Genomic DNA, 20,769 nt, shown 5'->3' with positions numbered 1-20,769 from the left:
TAGAATTCCCTTCTAGTTGTTTTCCCCCAATTTCAAGGTTTTTGGCCCTAGTTGCCGCCGAACTTGTTCGGGGCATATCTCTCTGCTCGGGACTTGATTTTCGACGTCGTTTCTTCCGTTGTTCATCTTTTCTCATTTCGGTTCTTTTTCGTTCACGGAGTTTTGCCGTTTGAGCGCGTCTGCTCAAATTCCACTTTTCCAAACCCAACGGGGCCCTTTCGAGGCACTTTTAGGGTTTTCCTATAAAAGGGGGGTGAAACATTTCAATTTTTATGTTCTCCCCTCTTCATGCATGACCAGCAACTCCCATGGCTGCCCAAGGGGGGCTGCCACCCTTTTTCTCTCAATTAAACCTCATTCCCTTTGTTGAAAAGTCATAGTGCCTTTGCGTTTTGTGTTTGTCTTGACTACGCTCATTTCTCTCCCTTATTAGAACCCGTTTTTGGCCAATTTTTGAGTTCGGGTTTGAGGTCAAGTTAGGATTTTGGTAGGTCGTCTTTGGAGTTTAATGTTCACGACATTGTCCCCGACAAAACCCCGAAGTATTGTCGGATTCAGAGCAGTTTCATTTTGGTGGCTTTAGAGATTTTCATCTCAAATTGAGGTAAAGGACATTATAGGTTTATGTTTTTATTGTCTTACATGATATTAATGTTTATACAACTTGTATGCATGCTTTTGTTCATAATCTAGAATTTAATTTAATTAATTTCTATGTTTAAGATTTAATTCACATGATGATATTCAACTTAGAATTAAATTATAGCATGCTAGTAAATTAGGTTTTGGTATGTTTGTTAACATATATTAAAATTGGAGTATTTGATAAAGTATTGCAACTTTTATTTAATAATTTTATTTGGTGAAAGTTTAATTCTCATGGCCGTACCTTGCATGGAAATAACTTGTGATATGCTTTTAAATTGAGTCTTGGCATGTTATTTAACATACTTTAATTTGAGAGCATGTGGATAAGTTTGAAAATCTAGAGATTTTAATTAAAAGAATTAAAAAAAATCTATTTAAAGGTTCCATTGGCTTAATTGAGATTTTAACTTGATATTTGTGATAACTAGGACTTGTATACTAGCATATACTAAATTGGGACCATTTGAAGTTGCTTAGAAGTTAGGGATTTAATTATCATGATTTAATTAAATTCCACTTTGTTGTTCCAATGACCTAATTAAGTTTTTGATGTGGTATATGTAATGACCATGCTATGTTGTTTAACATGTGTTAATTAGGGGTCATTTAATTGAGATTTAAAACTTAGATAAATTAATTAGGTTATGTAATTAATTTCCGTTTCTATTGCATTAATGATTTAATCATGTGTTTGACATTGATTGTATAATTAAATCTTGATTTTGGAGTTGTATTAGATTCGTCAGTTTATGTTTTCAATATTGAATTATATTATTATATTGTGTAACGAATAGCACACTGAAGATTCGACATGTGATGTTATTATAGCGCGTAACGAATTGCGCTTTGAAGATTCGACATTTGTTATCCTATAGTAGTTGTGGATTTAGAGCATGAACTTATTTATTTTGGAGTCACTTGGGACATTGTTACAGAGACATGGCTAGAGTTTGGCTTTAGTGCAGGAGGTATGAGTTCTCCCCATTTATAGTGTGCACTTAGGGTGGTATTCCCAGCGGGTTAATGCCCGGAATAACCGTTTGGGTCTTGGCTTTATCTAAGATTTGATGTCCAAGTCTTCCACTACTTGATTCCGCATTCAATTCCAAGTTGGTAACCATTGTTTAATTATGACTTGTGGTTTTGGTTATTGGCAATTTAATGTTGATAAGTATATTCAAGCATTATGATTTCTAATGAATCATTGCAGGTTTTGATGTTGCTAAGTACATTCAGGCATTATGATTTCTAATGAATCATTGCAGGTTTTTGATGTTGTTAAGTACATCTATCCTATATTGTTCAAATACAACTTAGGAATGATCCTATAGATTCATTTAGAACATATACTTTTGGTGGCGTGACCCACTTTAGTTGTTTTCGCATTTTAAATTTCAAGTCAATGGCTTTCAGGATCTATATCTTGTTGCTTTATATTACATACTTCTATGTTGTTTGAATTACATGAATGATGTGATTTATGCTAGAAATGTTTTAAGGTAGTTTAGGATGCCCCCTGAGTCCCACCTTTGACATAGACGTTAGGTGGCATGACCCTTTTGAATTGTTTTCAGTTAATGTAATAACTTTGTAAAATGTTAGGTCGATGCATGCTCATTTCCTATGAGTAGCTTTATGATACTCACCCACGTAGTGGGAACATTTTTCAAGTACAGAAATCAAGGTTGAGATTCTTGTTATGCTTGGATGATTTGTAGATTTGAAGGTTCCATTCTTGTAAAGGTTGGCTTGAAAAGCCATTTGTAGCCTTATTTGTCAAATGTGTATATTTGATTCTAAACTTGTAATATATGCCTAAGCACACTCTTTGATTCTTATTTTATATATATTATATGAGGCCAAGGGTCAAACCATATTTGAAATTCATGTATATTCATAAATGTTGAAATCTTACCTTTAATGAGAATATATGAGAAATTACGGTTTTAGCATGACATTTTTGCACCGGAGTGTGCATCGGGTATGAAATTCATTATCTAGTATTCATTTAATATGTATGAGGTGTGGCCAAGGGCCAATCACCATTTTGTTTTCATTTTTGCATTTTAGTTTCATACTTTGCATTTTGGGCAAAAATAGTAAAATCCAAGCCTTTAAGGGTTCATTTCCAAATCGGGTGATGCAAAGTGTGCACGAGCACATTCATTAGGAACTACTTAATATGTGTGGCTAAGGGCGAAACGGTAATTTGAAATCATTTGTTAATATTAGTTTTCAAATTTCCCATTTCTAGTTCATTTTTGCTTTTTTGGCCGTGGGGGGGTCGAATTTTGCATTAGTAATATTTTTAAGTTGTGGACCATTATAGCACGTCCTAATGGGTAAGTTACATTTGCGTGCATGATCGTTTTCAAGAAAAACCTCATCCTTATTGATTTGAGCCTCCTATGGACTCCTTTTATATTTTTATTGCATAATCTAATTTTAAGGCATTTTGGGGTTTTCTTTCGAGAAATGAATTCCAGTCTTCACATGGTCACTTAGAAAATGTGATTTTAGGGGAGGTTTCTTCTTCTTGCTTTTCTAGAAAATGTCATCTTGGTACCGGAAATCCCTCGCAAAGTTCAGCTTTCAGTTTGTATTTTTGCAGCTTCTTAACCCCCATGACCTGATTTCATGGAGGGGCATTTTGGGCATTTTACAGTGAGTTTTTTTCATTTTCTCTTTCATTTTCGGGTATAAAATTTGATTTCGGGAGGGGTTTCGTTTTCGTGTTTTTCCAGAAAAATTCGTTTAATAGCCTATTTCTGCTCTCAGATCAGGGCAGTTGCTGTTGCAACTTTTGCCCTCTTGTCCAATTCTGATATAAGGGCATTTTCGGGATTTTTTAGTGTGTTTGTTTTGTTTCCTTCCATGTAGTTGGGTAGAAACCTCGATTTTAGGGGGTGTTTCTTTTTTGTATTTTTCCAAAAAATGTTATCTCAGACCCGAAAACCCCGCGTGAAATCTGGTTTCCTGTGCGCATCTGCACTATTTGAAAAAGTCTATTGTAAGGGTATTTTGGGGACTTCACGTCAAAAATAAAATTTTATTTTGACATGATCAGCTTGGAAAAATTATTTTGAAGGGGGTTTTTTCTTCGTGTTTTTCCAGAAAACGTCGTTTAGTGTCTCAAAACGGCGCACGAATTTCAGCATTTTGTCCAGGTTACTATTCACGACCGCGACAACGTCAAAACTTTGTTTTGACTTTGCTCTTCCATCCGGACTCTGAATCAAGTGATTCTTGAGTCTAACTTGATTAATTTTTTGCTCTCTTCCCAGTGGTGTGCTCAGTAGCACCCGATTTTATATTTTCAGAAATGACCATTTTGCCCTTGGGGCTATTTTTGTCCGATTTTCTTGTAATTCGCTTCTGCTACTTTCTTTTGAGTTCCGTGACTTCATGGGAAGTCATGAATGTTTCTTGGGAATAATATACTTTATAGGGACGTCATTTCCATGTAAAATGACTAACTTGCCCTTGGGGGCTTATTTGTCATATTTCCGATCTTTTACTTCTGCGTTAGTTCTCATTGAGTTTCACGACTTCATGGAAGGTCATCAAAGTGTCTCAGAGGTGTGTTGTTCCTTGGGAGACCGTTTTCTTGTTTCTTACTTCCGCATTCTGGATTCGTTATCGGATCTACGTTCGATTCATTATAGGATGCGCTGGCCTAAAAACCAGGGCCGTCACCGAAGGGGCCACACCTGCAAAGGCTGGTCCAAGCCCAACTGAAGAATCTTCAAAGGACACCAAGGGTTCGAGATGAAGCCTAGCAGGGTTTAAGGATTTCAAAAGTAATTGAACTTGATGACTAGGGCTTCGGGTTTTAGTTTTGGGTTGTGTTAAAGGAGCTCGAAGGGATGAACTAGTGGCTTGCTTGGAAGGTTTCTTGACTTTGGCAGGAGCCATGGCTCATGATTTCCACAAGATTAAGTTTTGGTTGGAGTAGAAGAAAGAGGAAAAGAGAGAAAGGCTTTGTGTATAAAATGATAAGGATGAAAGATATATGTACATATATATAGAGAGGCGATGAAGGAAGGTATTAAAGTCTCAATATGCCTTTTAAGGGTTGGTAGTTGGGAGTTTCAAAATTTTAAAAAGGGAAGTAGTAACTTTTAGGAAGTCTAATGGTTTTTAGCCATAAATGGATAAGACTCCTATTGGGATATGGATTGTTTTTTGAATTTGGCGGCAAATGAAGATTGACATGGAGGAAATTGAGGGGTCAGTTGCGTGTTATGAAGAAACTCTTCCTTTAATGATTGTTTCAAGTGTCCAATCTAAGGACGATTTTTTAGGGAGTCGTTGGAAAGTTTTAAAATTTAAAGAAGGAAGTAATAGGATAAGACTTGTTGAGATATACAATACTTTGACTTTGGCAGCAAAAGAAAAAGGAACTAAAGGGTTAGCCGCACAGGGTGATAGAAACTTTACTAGCCCTAATGATTGCCTTGAAAATTTAAGTGGGACATGATGGCGAAATTCAAATCCCATGCCTTATCATCAAGTTGTTCCACAAGGCATGGAATTTGGGGGGCATATGTTTACTCCATTATTTTTGGCCCAATGGAAAGGCAATATGTGGCGAATTCCAATGAGCTTGCCACATTGGATTGGTGTTTTAAAAGGAATATATGAGGTGGAATTTTTGAAGGGAGAATTGATGCAATCTACTAATAAAGAAGAGGCATGTGTAGAGTTCCAATGGAACTTGCTATGACGGATCACAACTCTGGAAAATTCCATTTAGAGTGTTTAAATTACATGATCTTATGTGGAAGTAAGGAATACGTGGACCTACTAAAGTCTTACCATGTGGAGCTTTCTATTTTAAAAGGAAAATGGCAAGTCCAATTGGGAATTGGACTTGCCATCTTTAAATCAAGGTCCACATTTTCCTATTTGGAAAGGGGAATTATGACATGGGAATATTACCGTAAATACAATTTCAGGTAATTTCTCAAGATTAAGTCAACCAATTGACTCCTGACACATGGTGAGTTCTATCGAACTTACCACACTTTATCAATTCTTTAGAAAATTGTTGTTAGGTTGAAATCATATTCCAAGTGAATGGATACTTTCCATTTTTACAAGACCAAGGGTTGACCAAGAGAAGAACGTGGGGCTAAATTATCTCCTAAATCGTAGGAAGCTTCAATGGATATTGCTGGCTAATTCAAACAAATGTGGCTGATATAAAGAGGAGGTTGGTTGTTGGTTCAAAAGGCAAAAAATATATTTTCGAATACATATGTGTGTGTGTGTGTGTGTACAAATATATATATATATATATGTATTGAAATATTATCCACGATGAGGAAATTGCTAAAATAAAGGAGCACATGGTGCCATGAACTCCAAAGCTCAGAAGGAAAGTTCCACAATGGAAGGAGGTTGCTAAAATTAAGGGGGTGTGCCACAAACACAACCCACGCTATGAAGTCGGTGGAACCGTGGAAAGGAACCACGATGCCATGAAGCCAAAATGGAAAGTCCAGCCAAAGAAGGATACTTGAAATCAAGGAGATATGGGACTGCAACACAAACAGATATAGACACATATGCATGTATATATGGAATTACAGGGAAGAAAGGAGTCTGCAGATGGAAGAGATTACAAAGATCATGGGATACTTAGCCAAACAGGAATATATGTATCAGTTGAAAGTGGTGGTACCTTATTAGGTAACTACCAATAACTAAAGACAGTTACTAGAAATCATGGGTGACAAGATTATAGATGATGGAATCATGTCTAAAAGAGGAAGAATAACAAGGAGATGTGGGTCATATGTCAGCCTTTGAAGAGACCAAGTGTAAAACTAATTGCAAGAACTACTTACAACTTAAAATAAGTGGAAAACATGGTTAAAGATATGTTCGGAAGAAACCAAGAGAAGGAAGAAGATAGAAGAAGGAGGTTACAACTGCCAAGAGAACATGGGACACTTGACAGTTTGAAGTCAAGACAGATGGAAGCTGCTGAAGCTGCAATATCAAGCTGTTACATGCATGAAAAGCTCTATAAATAGAGCACTTAATGCTAGTTTACAAACCCTATTCAACACACATAACAAACAACACCTTATTTTTCAATTTCATTTCATGTATCTTTACATTCATGTAATGCACCTTTAAAATGTTTAATTCAAGTCCTGCACTTATTATTTCTAATTTTTGGCACTTACTCTAGAGTCCTGCACTTTCAATACCGCTCTTTTTATCACTGGCCATATTCCAGAAGTCATTTTTCAAGATAAAAAGAATCTCCGGAGGTGGTAATTCCGGTCTCCTGCAATCTCCTTTGAAATATCCACTTTGAAACGAGCAGTTCATGGCACGCTCGCAATTCACCTTCCTCTCCGCACTTAGAAAAGACCAGGATTTTTAGGAGCTATTGAAAACAACAAATTAGTTAAAAATGCACTACGTATGTAGCAGCCAGTATGCTACAAAAAAAAAAAAAACAGAAAGTAGATTTCAGACTCGGTTAGCAGTTAACACTGGGTTAAACAGTTGATACTCTCTCTGGCAAGTATGGCTGCCACCACCCTATGTCTCGTTCCTCTTCTCTCCACCACCACCCCAGATAGTGGCGGTGTAACAACCCAGAAACAATCTGAATTCATCACCAAACAATCTTCTGGAATTGGGTCAGTTAGATATTGTAGAAATTTTTCCGAGCTCAAGCAATTACATGCTCAGGTTGCAAAGAAAGGCCTCCTCAGTCACAACCCCTCCACTCTAACGAAGCTAATAACTGCATGCGCCGAAATAGCCACTCCCGAGAGTTTGAAATACGCGAAAAAGGCCTTCGACAACGGTGGAACAAGTCCTGATACTCTTTACCGGTTTAATTCTTTGATCAGAGGTCACTCTTTCGCTGGACTTGGTGATGAGGCTATTTTGCTTTATATTCGAATGGTGGCCTCAGGTGTCATGCCTGACAAATTTACGTTTCCGTTTGTTTTGCGTGCCTGTGCGGAGGTTGCTGCTTTCCATGAGGGGGTTCAGCTTCATGGGTCAGTTGTGAAAATGGGTTTACAAGGAGATGTGTTTATACAGAATTCTCTGATTCACTTTTACTCTGAATGTGCCAAAATTGGTATTGCGAGGAAGGTGTTTGATGAAATGCTCAAAAGAAATGTTGTGTCGTGGACTAGTTTAATTTGTGGTTATGCTCGGAGAGACCAACCAAAAGAGGCTGTTTCTTTGTTTTTTGAAATGGTTTCAGGGGGTATTAGACCAAACTCAGTTACGATGGTGTGTGTGATTTCGGCTTGTGCAAAGTTAAGAGATTTGGATTTTGGCGAGAGGGTTTGTGCTTATATAGGGGAGTCAGGCATAGAAATTAAAACGGTTTTAGTGAATGCGCTTGTTGATATGTACATGAAATGTGGAGCCATTGATAATGCAAAGCGACTCTTTGATGAGTGCGTTGATAGAAATTTGGTAATGTATAATACAATCTTGTCAAATTACGTACGGCAGGGTTTGGCAAGACAAGCACTTGCTATCTTGGATGATATGCTGGAACAAGGACCACAGCCTGACAGGGTTACACTATTGTCAGCAATTTCAGCCTCTTCACAATTGGGCGATGTTTCCTTTGGAAAGCAGTGCCATGGTTATATTTTAAGGCATCGGTTAGAAGGCTGGGATAGTGTTAGTAATGCCATTATTGACATGTACATGAAGTGTGGGAAACAAGAATGGGCTTGTAGAGTTTTTGATCAGATGTCAGACAAGACCGTGGTCTCATGGAACTCGATGATTGCAGGTTTTATTGGAAATGGTGACATGGGGTCAGCTTGGGGGTTCTTCAATGAGATGCCAGAGAGTGATCTTGTGTCTTGGAACACCATTATTGGTGCTTTGGTACAGGAGAGCTTGTTTGAGGATGCAATTAAACTTTTCCGAATAATGCAGAGTAAAGGGATAAAAGCAGACAAGGTAACAATGGTTAGTGTTGCATCTGCCTGTGGGTACTTAGGAGCTCTTGATCTTTCCAAGTGGACCTACACATATATTGAAAGAACTGGAATTCACTGTGATATGCGGCTCAGTACAGCCCTGGTTGATATGTTTGCTAGATGTGGTGATACTCAAAATGCAATGCTAGTGTTTAATCAAATGAAGGAGAGAGATGTTTCTGCTTGGACTGCAGCCATTGGAGCAATGACCATGGAAGGAAATGGTGAACGAGCTATAGAGCTTTTCACTGAGATGCTCAGGCAACGGGTGAAACCTGACGAAGTAGTATTTGTGGAACTACTGATGGCATGCAGCCATGCAGGATTAGTGGAACAAGGAAAACATTTTCTCGGTTCGATGAAGGAAATTCATGGAATAACCCCTCAAATTATCCATTTTGGATGCATGGTTGATTTACTTGGGCGAGCTGGATTGTTGAGTGAAGCTCTTGATTTCATAAAGGGAATGCCAATGGAGCCTAATGATATCATATGGGGTGCTCTTTTAGCTGCTTGCCGAACCCACAAAAATGAAATGATGGCAGCATATGCAGCTGAGAGGATAATTGAAACAGTTGATGAGAGGAGTGGAATCCATGTGCTTCTTTCCAACATATATGCTTTTGCTGGAAAATGGACTGATGTTGCCAAGGTGAGGCTACACATGAAGGAGAAAGGGGTTCGGAAAGTGCCTGGGTCGAGCTCAATTGAGGTTAACGGAACAATTCATGAGTTTACCTCAGGCAATGAATCACACCCAGAAATGGACCATATTTCCCCAATGCTAGATGAGATGAACTACAGACTTAGAGATGCTGGGCATATTCCTGATCTAACAAATGTATTGCTGGATGTTGATGAGCATGAGAAAGAAATGTTACTTGGTCGTCATAGCGAGAAATTGGCCATAGCCTTTGGACTAATTAGTACAGGTCAAGGTCTGCCCATACGTGTAGTTAAGAATCTTCGAATGTGCTCTGATTGCCATTCATTTGCAAAACTCGTGTCAAAAATATATGGTCGACAAATTGTTGTGCGAGATAACAACCGGTTCCATTTTTTCCAGCAAGGATTTTGTTCTTGCAACGATTATTGGTGATATGAACAAGTTTTACATATAACATCAAAAACGATTCTGCAACAACTGCATCCTTTAGTACATTTGTCATCTCGGGGCATGAGGTCAAACAGGGAGAGTTTAACTAGAGGATGATGAGATGTTGTTGTCTATACTTATTCCGGGAAATTCTTGGATTAGACCTGCAGCTGCTCCTGATTATATTTGGCATACAAATGCTTCCAAGTGTACCATTTGGAATTCTGTATTGAAGCCTTCTCACTCTCCTCTGTGGAAGCAGTTGTTGAATATGAGGAGTCAAATATTGCAGCACATTGAATTTAGGGTGGGTAATGGCAATAAGTTCAGTATATTTAATGATCCATTGCTCAATAATGATTTTCTCATTAGCTTATTTGGACAGAGAGTGGTCTCTTCCTTGGGCTCAAGGAAAGATGCATTGTTGTCTACACTTATTCCGGGAAATTCTTGGATCAGACCTGCAGCTGCTCCTGATTATATTTGGAATACAATCTCTGCTGTTACTATCACTCCAGGAGAGGATACTATTGTTTGGAAGCATGGTAGATGTACATTCACGTCTGTTTGGGATAAACTCAGAATCTGCCATCCTAAGGTTCCTTGGACTACACTGGTTTGGAATAAAGGAATACCTAGAGCTGCTGTCACCACTGTGCTTGCCATCCATGATAAACTTCCCTCTATGGTAAACCTTCAGAAGAGAGGTAGATATGTTGTTCCTATTTGCCACAATAGTTTTAGAGATTGACTTAGTTAATAATCTTTTTTGGCAAATGTCCTTCTGCTCAAGAGGTATGGATGACTATCAGGGATTGCATTGAATGGAATTTAACTGCAGTCTCTTCCTTCGATCAAGTTGTACAGTAGGGTGTCAATGTCTTTAAGAATAACTCTCAAAGGGATCAGGTATGCGGGCAAGCCATTTGGAATTCGTTCGATATTCCTGGGTTCTCTATAGATGATGGGCATACACTGTAATTGCTCTTGTTTAAGAGCTTCTTTTCTTTTCTTTTTTTCCATTTACTGGAAATGAACATTTTCCGTTCCAGTGTTGTAAGGTATGCCTTCTCTTCTTATCTAGCACTTTATTGTTTTTTTTTTTTTTTTTTTTCTCTTTATTTAATGAAAGCTCACTTGGGAAAAAAATGTTTAATCGAGGATGCATGGATTTTACATACAAGATGCTAATAGAAGAACTCGTGAGAGATTTCCAAAATTTGAACTAAACCCATTTCTTTTCGTGATATAGGAACCGGAGAGTCACCAATTACCCATCTTCCAAGGCTATCGAATTACGTACCCTATCTAATCACTCATTAATTCTCGCGGTAACCCTTTAGTTTCCTATCACATACGGCTCTTCTATCAAAATTACCTTTATCCTTTAAACACTTCATTGCAAACATCACTCTCACATATCTCTCTCTGCAATTTTCATTTCCTTCACCAAATCAGACACTGCAAAAAATGAATTGAAGAAATAATGTTACAGGCAAAAAAGGAAGAACAAATCTAGTTAATCTACATGGATGCTTGTTGAAATCCAGGTTGAATAGGTTTATCGCTCTGCCGTCAGCATGTGTTTTCTCTTTTTATGCCTGAATTTTGGTTTATGCATTCTTGTTTGACTGTTTGACTCATTATGTTCTTTGCTTTGTAGTGATTGTTTCCTTTAATCAATTTAGGGTCCTCTAATTTGTAACTTTTTTGCCTACCCCACTACTTAAATTGCTAATAGACTAATAGTTGTGAGGAATTTGACGAAAAATAAAGTGGGAAAAGTAGTTGCAAATACTAGGTATGTTTTTTTATTTCAAGGCAATTTACTATGTGGGGTTCAGTTGAATGGATATTTTTGTATTTTCTGGTTTCAAATAGTAAAAAATCTAAGTTCAAGATTTTAAGTTCTTTTCCTTTATAAACATTTCTTAGCAATTGAACGAATTAGCGTATGCTCCTCTGTCCTTATTTATTCTTTCTAGAATAATATTTGGAATATATTTGTTGTTGCTCATCTAATTTTCTTCCTTGAGATTTGTTGAGTTCATTTACCTTTTTGTTATATTGTCTGTTGAAGATGTTAGTTGGTGCATAAACAGTGATTTCTCGATGGGTTCCCTTGCCTCTCTCCATGGGTATGTGGTGTGGAGTATTCCTCCTTGACCACCAGGATCAGTGTAATGGAGGAATAGTTACTCAGAGAGGGAGCCATATACAATTAAGAAAACCATAACAGGTTCAGTGTTATCATATCCTGTTTTATATGCTAATCAACCAAAATTTGGCATCATTTCACGTGTACAAACACATATGTCTCAGTTGAATCGAGAATTTCTCATTGTCTTTGATCTTATTATTCTTAATCCTTTTATCTCACCTAAATGTGCAGAAAAATTAAGCAAGAATATGAAGCGTGTCCGGCGAGGGAGAGTTGATCTTGATGACCCTCTAGTTGTAAATGTGCTGAACTATAGTTTAGTCTCCTTTGCATAAATTCTTCCTGTTATATGGTGTGTAACTGTTTCGTTTGTTATAATTGTTTTTCATTTTCCATTGGAGAAGCATTTTTGTATCTACGTGGAACTTTGGTGAAAATCATCCCCAGTAATTGAAATCTCGATAATTGGCTACATGCCTCAAGTCCTGCAGACATTTATGTTCTTGGGTATGATTTGTTACATTGATCCTCGCTTATTCTGTTACTAACTCTGCAGCTTACCCCTTACTAATAGAATCATGTGCCTTCTTTTACTCCTCCAGATTTCAAGAGGTAGTTCCCTTGAATGCTGGCAATGTTCTGGGTGCAGAAGACATTGGGCCTGCCAAAAAATTGGCTAGCTTTAATTAGGAACACCCTGAACAATCTTTCGGGAACTAGTGGTAGTGGAGTTAGTGGGTGCAATACACCTTCTCCCATTCTGATCCAATTGTGGAAGTAGATGCAGACTTTGAGGGAAGACCTCTTCCTTCTTTCATCGCCAAGCATTCCAGACATTCTGCAGCTGGAGAATGGACAATGACTCATCAATTTGCAACTCTGCCTTGATTGGCGATTCAGTGTTTGTGACTGGGTAATTTTTGGCCGCAGACCAAGTGACTTTGACTCCAATTTCAAATGTGGGGGCCCAGGCCAAGTGAATCGTCTGTGCGTTAAAGACCGATTGACTATTCCAGGTGGTGTTCATCCAACGATGGTTATGGGCCAGGGGATTCTCCTTGCACTATGTTATTCTCACCAATGTTTAATGGTGGATACGCACCCTTGGAAGACGGATATAGAAGGTACTGCTTGGTTGCAAATAAACAAATGGTAGGCACATTTTTCTTACAATATGGGTAAGGAGTGTTTTGAGGGAATGTGTTGGCAGGGGATTAATGGGTTGCCTCGGAAATAAGGTATCCTTTTAAGTGAGTCCTGGTAGCTTTGAATATTTTTACTTTTAAATTGGAGGCAATAAATTAAGCAAAAGAAAAAGTGATGCAGAGCATGGGCTGGCCTGCAAACCTACGATAGGTAGGCGGCTACCCTACAGGCTGCATTCAGATTAGGATGCCATGGCCGCTGCAGTAATATTTTTACACAGACATTTTTGTATTTTGATAAAGATATTTTTGAGTGTTTCTTGGTTGTTATCTTCTTTTTAGATATATATATATATATATATATATATATATATATATATTTTCTTTTGTTGTTAAGGAAAGTTTTTTATGCCTATAAATAGGCATATATGCAACAAAGATGAGCAGTTTTGGATTGAGATATTGACAATATACTGAGACTATTGAGTCAAAAAAAAAAAAAAAAAAGTGAAAGGTAAAAGAAAATAAAAAGAAAGAAAAGAGGGGGGAAAAAAAGAAAGAAAGAAAGAAAGAAAAATAGAAGATTTGTTGTGGAGCCACTCTCGGTGAAGGTATGCGTACTGCCGTACTCCACTTATATATTGTAGTAATTAGTACATTTTATCTGTTTTGGCAAGTCTAGAAATTTGAAAGAAGGTTCTAATTGAACCTATACTTGATATTTGAGCCCATCATTTGCTTCATTTGCTCCACATTTCTTTCTATTACCTATTATATTTTCTTTTTCCTATCACCTTTGATTTTTGCACCTAAACACGCACGCTTTGTGCGCGAGTTTTGGCATAATTGTTCTTCATTACATTCTAATCTCTTTCTTGTGAATTTTGGTAGTTTATAATTTGGGTTTATTGAATTCAGTATGAGTCTTACACTGGCATTTTGTCCCTAACTATTATGCTTATACCTTCCCCTTGAGATTGCCATGATTGTCCGTGACATATCCTATACACAGTCCAACTAGGAACTAGGAATTGAACAAGTGCAAAAGTCCTCACTAAACTACCAGGCAAGAAAAGGAAGTAAAACTACCATCCTCACAAGAGGGAAAGGGACTGTATGAAGCTTAGATTGTTTTAGCAGCCACGTGATGATTCAAGTTCGTAGTAGGTCTGCACTGAAACAAAGAGGTCATACTACATTTGCAGAAAAATGCCCCATGGAGTACACCAGGGGTGAGACATCTGCTTCCTCAAGACTTAAACAGGACATTAGAAATGATCACCACCATTACTATGTCAAGTCCCCATACCACCCTTGGGAGATTTTCAATAGTCTCAGATCATCTCCAGACCTGAAGCCAAACCAACTTTAGGGAGAGCCAAATGCAAAGTCCTAGCAGGAGACCTCCAGTTGTCCACCACATCAAGTCTAGGAATGGAGTTATCCACCTGAATACAACAAACAAATTTGGTTAAATACAACAGTAATGTTTAATAGACACTCTGGACACTTGCACAAACAAATTTGAAATCTTTTCTCCCATTTCATCCTCACATTAATGCACAAATTGAGGTAATAAAGCAAAACATTGGATACTTGATTAGGTGTCTTATGGTGAAGCACCTAAATGACTAAACGTATGGGACTTGTTTTGCCTATCATGGAGTATGCACAAATTGAGGTAATAAAGAGAGGTAGTCTCATGAGGGAGCTGATGGGTAGAGGTAGTTAATGGGTTGTAGAGTAGGAAAAACACCGGTGGCACTGGTGGTGAGGAGACATAGTCGTAGAGTGGTACATGGTGAAAAGACATGTGCACGCTGTTGGTATCAGAGACGAAAGTGAAGGAGATCCAGAAACCACAAGGAGTCCCAACGGTGCTGCAGTGGGTTTCATTTGTAGGTGGAGTCAAACAATCGGCTTGTTTGATCACACTGCAAAGAATCATACATATTTCGTGCTGAGGTTGAGTCAATCACTTGTTGCTTGAGGAAAAGCATGATTTCTTCTAATTCCGAGATGGAGGTGGAAGAGCTGACGCCATTCTCCCATGGATACACTGCACTCCGTTTTTTTTTTTGTTATGGGAGAATTGTTAGAAGTCATACTTGAGTATCGCTCTCTCTCTCTCTTTCTCTCTCGCTCTGTGTGTTTGTGTGGAGCAAGTTTACATGCTTTTTATTATAATTTTATTTCCCTTTTCTGAATATTCCTTTTATTTGTTGTTTCAAGGATACAGTTAGGCTTGGGGATGCTCAGATTAGGAACTAATTGTTCCTTCTCCATGTTAGGTGAGCTAAATGTAACTTCTTAGTTGCAATGACTTGTGATTTTGCAACAATTGAATGGTGCCTATGTGCTGTAGCCAAATGTAGAATCCCATTAAAAAATATTTTCTTTCTGGTGCTAAGTCGGCAATACACACACCCATTTGCCTCACTTGGGATTTGAACCTTCAACCTCTCCTTTGAAGAGTTGGAGGTCATACCACCTATGTCAAGTGTGTCTTATATCTTCAATGAGTCTGTTGATCTCCTATTGGGATTTCTGTTTTGTGTTTTTGTTTTTATCCCTCCTGAATTTTGGGTGTACTATATAAAAATTAAGTATGCATGGGGCTCTTGCTTGGGTAGTTCTCAGGCTCAACAATGTGGATCCTGCAATCCACGGATATAGGACCAAGAGATATCCTTTGGTATCTTACAAGGATCTAATTCATTTCTCTTTTGTTTATACTTGATGTCGCTGTCTAAATCTATTTTAATCCAACTGCAGAACACAATATATACTGGCATATTGTTTGAAGTGCTGCTTAAATTACATTTTCTTTCACTTGGTTTATTAAACAGATCTTGTGTGTACTCCTTATTTACTCATTGGTCGCCTCTTGCAGCAGGAATTGCTTTGAAGAAATTCACACTTGTAGGATGATGAAGATATTCCATTGCCCACAAACTGAAAATGGTTGGTCCGTCACTTTTGCTTTAACTTTGTTCTGTTGTGCCTCTCTCTCTCTCTCCATGTAATTTATCCCTCTTTTACTGAGCAGGTGTAGATATTTGCAGCATTGCTGGCTAACTACATACAACCCAGATTTGGTGTACGTAACACCATTTTTTTGTTGACAAATAAAATACCATTTTGGAGGATAATTCAATTACAAAATTAACATAACTCCCACTCTGTAGTGTCTCGGAGACTGTAAAGCATTTTTGCTCCTGCAAAATGATCAAGCAATATGTATTTCTTTTAACTACTAGTCTTTCTATTCATAGAATATGCTCATTTTACCATCACAATAATGAATAAACTATTTCTGTTGTGCAGGACTAGCTCAATCAATTAGACACTGCAAAGGGGGTAATGTGAAATTTTTAATTCAAAGATTCTTTATTTGTTTTGGGAGCAATTTAATGACGGAAAGACAATAAAAGTCTTTTTGTTTTTAGTGGAACGAGAAGTAAATAGTAAATATTTGATTATTATTATTATTATTGCTATTATTATTTTTGAAAGGTAAGTGGGAAAGATTTGATATATACTCATCATAAGAGTCAAAGAAAGCTACAAAGTTGAAGTTTACATGCTCCTTTGTGTTCTGTTGTTACAACATTTTACTAAAAATGTTGTTTTCTTGATCATCTCCCATCCACTATTTGCATTCTTTTTTCCGTGAGGTGAACATCAAACCACAAAGTATATGATAGTTTTACAGAGATGGCAGTTTTATAGGGAGGGAAGCCATGATTATGAAACTCTTCTCTTTTAGAGAGAAGTTATGTCCACATCTGTCTTTTCGTCTTTTACACCATTTGCCTTCACCTTTTTGTCTCCTAAGGCCACCAATAATAATAACAATAATAAATAAATATAATTTACAAGGTTGTGGAGAACATATGCATGGATGTTATTTTGCTCCACTCCCTTGCAGATGGCAAATATTGGCTCAAGGGCTTAGATGAATTTTTTTGAGTAGGATTACAACTTTGTGGTCATGCTTATTTTATCATGATGTAGTGTTTTTCATTTCCCGTTTTATATATTACCTAAAATTCATTAATTGCAAGTATATATCTGAATGCATAGATTTCGTTTGTTTAAGATCACTCTTGCTTTCTCAATGATCTGATTTTCTTTGATACCGTCATATACTATGAGTCTTATGTTAATATAGTGCAGCATGCAGTATTCTTTCGTGGTTTTTCTAGAAGTTGGATTCTGATTTCTATTTTTGCATCCTTGGTTTGGATGAAACTGAAGAACCCCCGTCACTTATTGCATCCTCCCAAAGTTTATTTGAGCAGTGTTAGGGTTTTGAACAAGATGAAGTTCTGATTCAATAGTGGCTGAAGCATTCCAGAATGTGAGAATATATATATATATAGTACCATTTTTGGATTACAATGCTATCAATTATATTTAAGCCAGGATTTCTTGGGGCTTTAAGTACTATGCATGCATACATTATTGTTTTTAGTGAGCCCTTGACCACTCTTTCAACAATTGATCCATAATATTAAAGTTTATTATGGACCATGATTCATTGGGGACCAAATTTGAACTTTTGAGGGCTTATAGGTATTAATGGTAATTTTTGGCAAGAAAACTTGTGATACTTTAAGGGCCTGTTTAGTAACAGGAATTAATTTCTACTTTCTATTGTCAATTCTGAAAAAGCAAAAATAAAAGTAAAATCATGTTTATTAAATTACTTTCACTTTTTTCATTTTGAGAAAGTAATTCCTAAATTTGTGAAGAGAAGAGAAAGTGAGAAAATCTCACTTTCTCTACTTCCTATACTGTGCGGAGGAAGTAATTTGCACACTGTAGCGCTAGATACCGTAGCGCTAAACCTAAAACCCGTCCTCGTCCTCGTTTATATCATCATCTGCAACATCACAGCCCTAGCCTCTCGCCTCAGATCTGCTTCAAGAAAGTTCTACCAGGCAATCGTCATCCCTTATCTGCGAGCGTCGATCGGCAACGGAGACTCAACGGCCGACCAACACTTCGCCAGTAAGTTCTCCCTCTCTTCTCAGATTCTCCCTCTTCTCAGATTTTCTTTCTTTTCAGATGCTCTCTCTCCTCGTATATGAAAATTTTGCCCTAGAACCTGCAATTTCTCTTCCTGAATCTGTATGTGTATATATAGCAATTTGTCTTAGTACCCTCAAATCAAAGACCTCTTTGGCCCCAATCCCTTTGCTTTCGTCAATGTGCTATTCGCTATATGTGTATATATAGTAATGTTCCTCTATGTGGTTTTTTAGATCCATGAAATTTCAATATTTACATGATTTTGTTTCATTACATTGTCTCTTTGTTGGATATGTGGTTTTATTTTATTTTTTCACAGGAGAGATATGCAGCTCAATCTTTGCCTTTAATGTAGTGGAAATATGGTGCCTGGGACACCATAAATTGGTTCACCAGGAACCTAGGAATGATCCTAGAAATAGATGATTTTTGTATGTCAGTTCATTCGGTTATCAGTGGCAAAGAAAAATTACAGAATTTTTTTTTTTTGCGAGAGATCAATGCATTGCTAACATCAGCCTCGAGAATTATATTCATGAGACAGTGAATAGCACAATCATCTTCCTAATAACTTTTTATTTTTTTCCCTTGGTTACATACATCTATGTGCATATATAAACACACACATGCATGTAATTCCATATAAACACATTTTATCTGTTTTGCTTATATATATATATATATAAGGACATTTGATCTGTTTTGCTATGGATGTGATGTTGATTTTCTTTTCGCTTGATACTTGATAGATGTTTTTTTAATATACTAGTACAATTTATTAAATTAAGTTTTGTTTTTGAAAAATCATTTCAAAAGTGAACCAAGCAGTTGAATTAGTGTGAGGACTGATTTTGGGTTGATACTGATGCATCAAACGGTCCACAGTCAATCCCCTGCTGTTTGGTTCACTTTACATTGAACCACTCATTTATATGGCATTTTCATAGCCCTAAGAATGCACTTACAATAAAAATGATGGCACAGTTATCTCCCACTAATTTTCCCATGAATTCTATGCATTCATTGCTACAGAAAACCAACCTTTGAAACTCCAGCTTCTGAGTAACTATTCTATTCAGTAGCAGCTCAGAACTGTAAACAGCTGCTTGTGCAGATATAAAAGTAATGTTGCAAATCTAATAATATTCGTTTATTCTATTAATTGATACAGATGAAAAATGTAAACTTATTATTCTTAACCTTTCTTGGGAATGGCACACAAACTGCATAATCTTCTTCACAAGATAGAACCAGCAAATCATCTGGAATTCTATCATCCTTCAGTGCAGATCTGCCAATTCTCTCCACTGCCTGAGAACCAGTTCAACTGGACTGAGAATTAATTCAAGGAATGGAAAGACCCGTAGATCCTAATTGAGTCAGGATTCAGGAATTCATATATAGAGAAATAGAAACCATGTGGCAGTTGTCAGCAGCAAAATTTGGAACAGGAGAAAATCTAAAGAAAGACTGGACACCAACATACTAACTAGTGGTCAAAGATTGGAATGCCAAGTGTGAGGACACATGTTCGAGCCTAAGAGCAGACAGTCTAAACTTCGTGAAAAAAAAAAAAGAAAAAAAAAAAAATAAAAAAAAAAATAAGTCATTAATGTCAGAGGTAACTCTCTATCTAGTTAATTCCCTTCCTACACCCTGCATAGGTGGAACCACCACTGGGTAATGGCTTTCTAAATTGAACTCCAATCTCTATCCCACTCCATTCCTCAATAGAAAATCTCTAGAGAACAGATGTAACACCAATAGCCTGCTAGTCTATGGTAGGGTGTGATTGCTAAGAAAGATGTTAGGAGTTCAAGACTCCCGAAGAGTATTAGTTATTCCAATCTTGTTGGTTCTCATCCAACACATTGGGTAATGAAGGTTGGGGTCTGGTATTGTGTATTGGCCCATAGGAAAAAAATGAACATCATATAAGAAGGTAAAAATTAGAACCATCCAGATATCTTAACCGCTTAAAATTACAAATTATTAGTGATTTCTCCGTTTAAGTGCAGTTAGTGCACGGTGTTCACTTATAAAGATTTTTATTTTTATTTTTATTTTTTATTACTCCGAATTTTAGTTAGGGAGAAGTCTTCTCACACAGAGTGCATCTAAGTCAAGGTTAAAATTCAAATTCTAGATTTACAAATTCAATCTTAGCCAACCCAGAGAAGTTACCTAAATTAAGAAAACTCCCAGTGCAGCTTTAGAATCTGTCATCTGTGGGCAATAGGAATTGTTTCACAACTCCTAAGCTACAACAAGAAGCCTTTTCCCAACTACTTTGACTACCACTTTGATCCCCTCCTCTAGTTCTCCTGCATTGAGCCTTCTTTAAATTCATAAAAACTTATGTAAAGCTTGAGCCACAAAGTGTCCACTTCAGACCAACATTTTTTTTTTTGGGTTAAAAATGAAATCATTCCTGCACTTCCAAAGGTACCAGCCAAGAAAGCTGCAATACATAACCCTGCCGTCTTCCTTCTCCCCCTTGATTGTAACTAATGTAATCGCTTACCGGAAAAAGAAAATCTCAAATCTTGAATGATATATATATTTTTCACCTAAGTTCAAGCGCGCACACACTTACAATGGTAAGGTAATAAGCAGTGGTAATTGAAAACCCTTCATCACTTGTGTTTGTATGGCACTTAAATGGATATGCAAGAGTGGAAATAGACAACATAACTTGAG

The 20,769-nt window shown here is 37.2% G+C and overlaps 2 protein-coding genes and 1 pseudogene across 2 annotated transcripts; all 3 read left to right on the top strand.

The window, feature by feature from the left end:
• Positions 1 to 6,851: 6,851 nt before the first annotated feature.
• Positions 6,852 to 10,790, top strand: LOC132268248 (pentatricopeptide repeat-containing protein At3g22690). The gene is made up of 2 exons (XM_059769070.1): positions 6,852 to 10,033; positions 10,112 to 10,790. The coding sequence occupies exon 1, from the start codon at positions 7,195 to 7,197 to the stop codon at positions 9,727 to 9,729; it is 2,535 nt and encodes an 844-aa protein (XP_059625053.1). The 5' UTR covers positions 6,852 to 7,194; the 3' UTR covers positions 9,730 to 10,033; positions 10,112 to 10,790.
• On the top strand, positions 9,848 to 11,892 carry LOC132270554 (uncharacterized). Its single transcript, XM_059771733.1, has 2 exons — positions 9,848 to 10,433; positions 11,807 to 11,892. The coding sequence occupies exons 1-2, from the start codon at positions 9,848 to 9,850 to the stop codon at positions 11,890 to 11,892; spliced, it is 672 nt and encodes a 223-aa protein (XP_059627716.1).
• LOC132268249 (type IV inositol polyphosphate 5-phosphatase 7-like) lies at positions 10,961 to 20,461 on the top strand (annotated as a pseudogene).
• Positions 20,462 to 20,769: the final 308 nt, after the last annotated feature.

Source organism: Cornus florida, unplaced genomic scaffold, assembly GCF_030987335.1.
Source record: "Cornus florida cultivar Cherokee Brave unplaced genomic scaffold, ASM3098733v1 CherokeeBrave_3.0.0_Hap2_Chr08, whole genome shotgun sequence".
NCBI classification, from domain to species: Eukaryota; Viridiplantae; Streptophyta; class Magnoliopsida; order Cornales; family Cornaceae; genus Cornus; species Cornus florida.
This window is presented reverse-complemented; position numbering and strand designations above follow the sequence as displayed.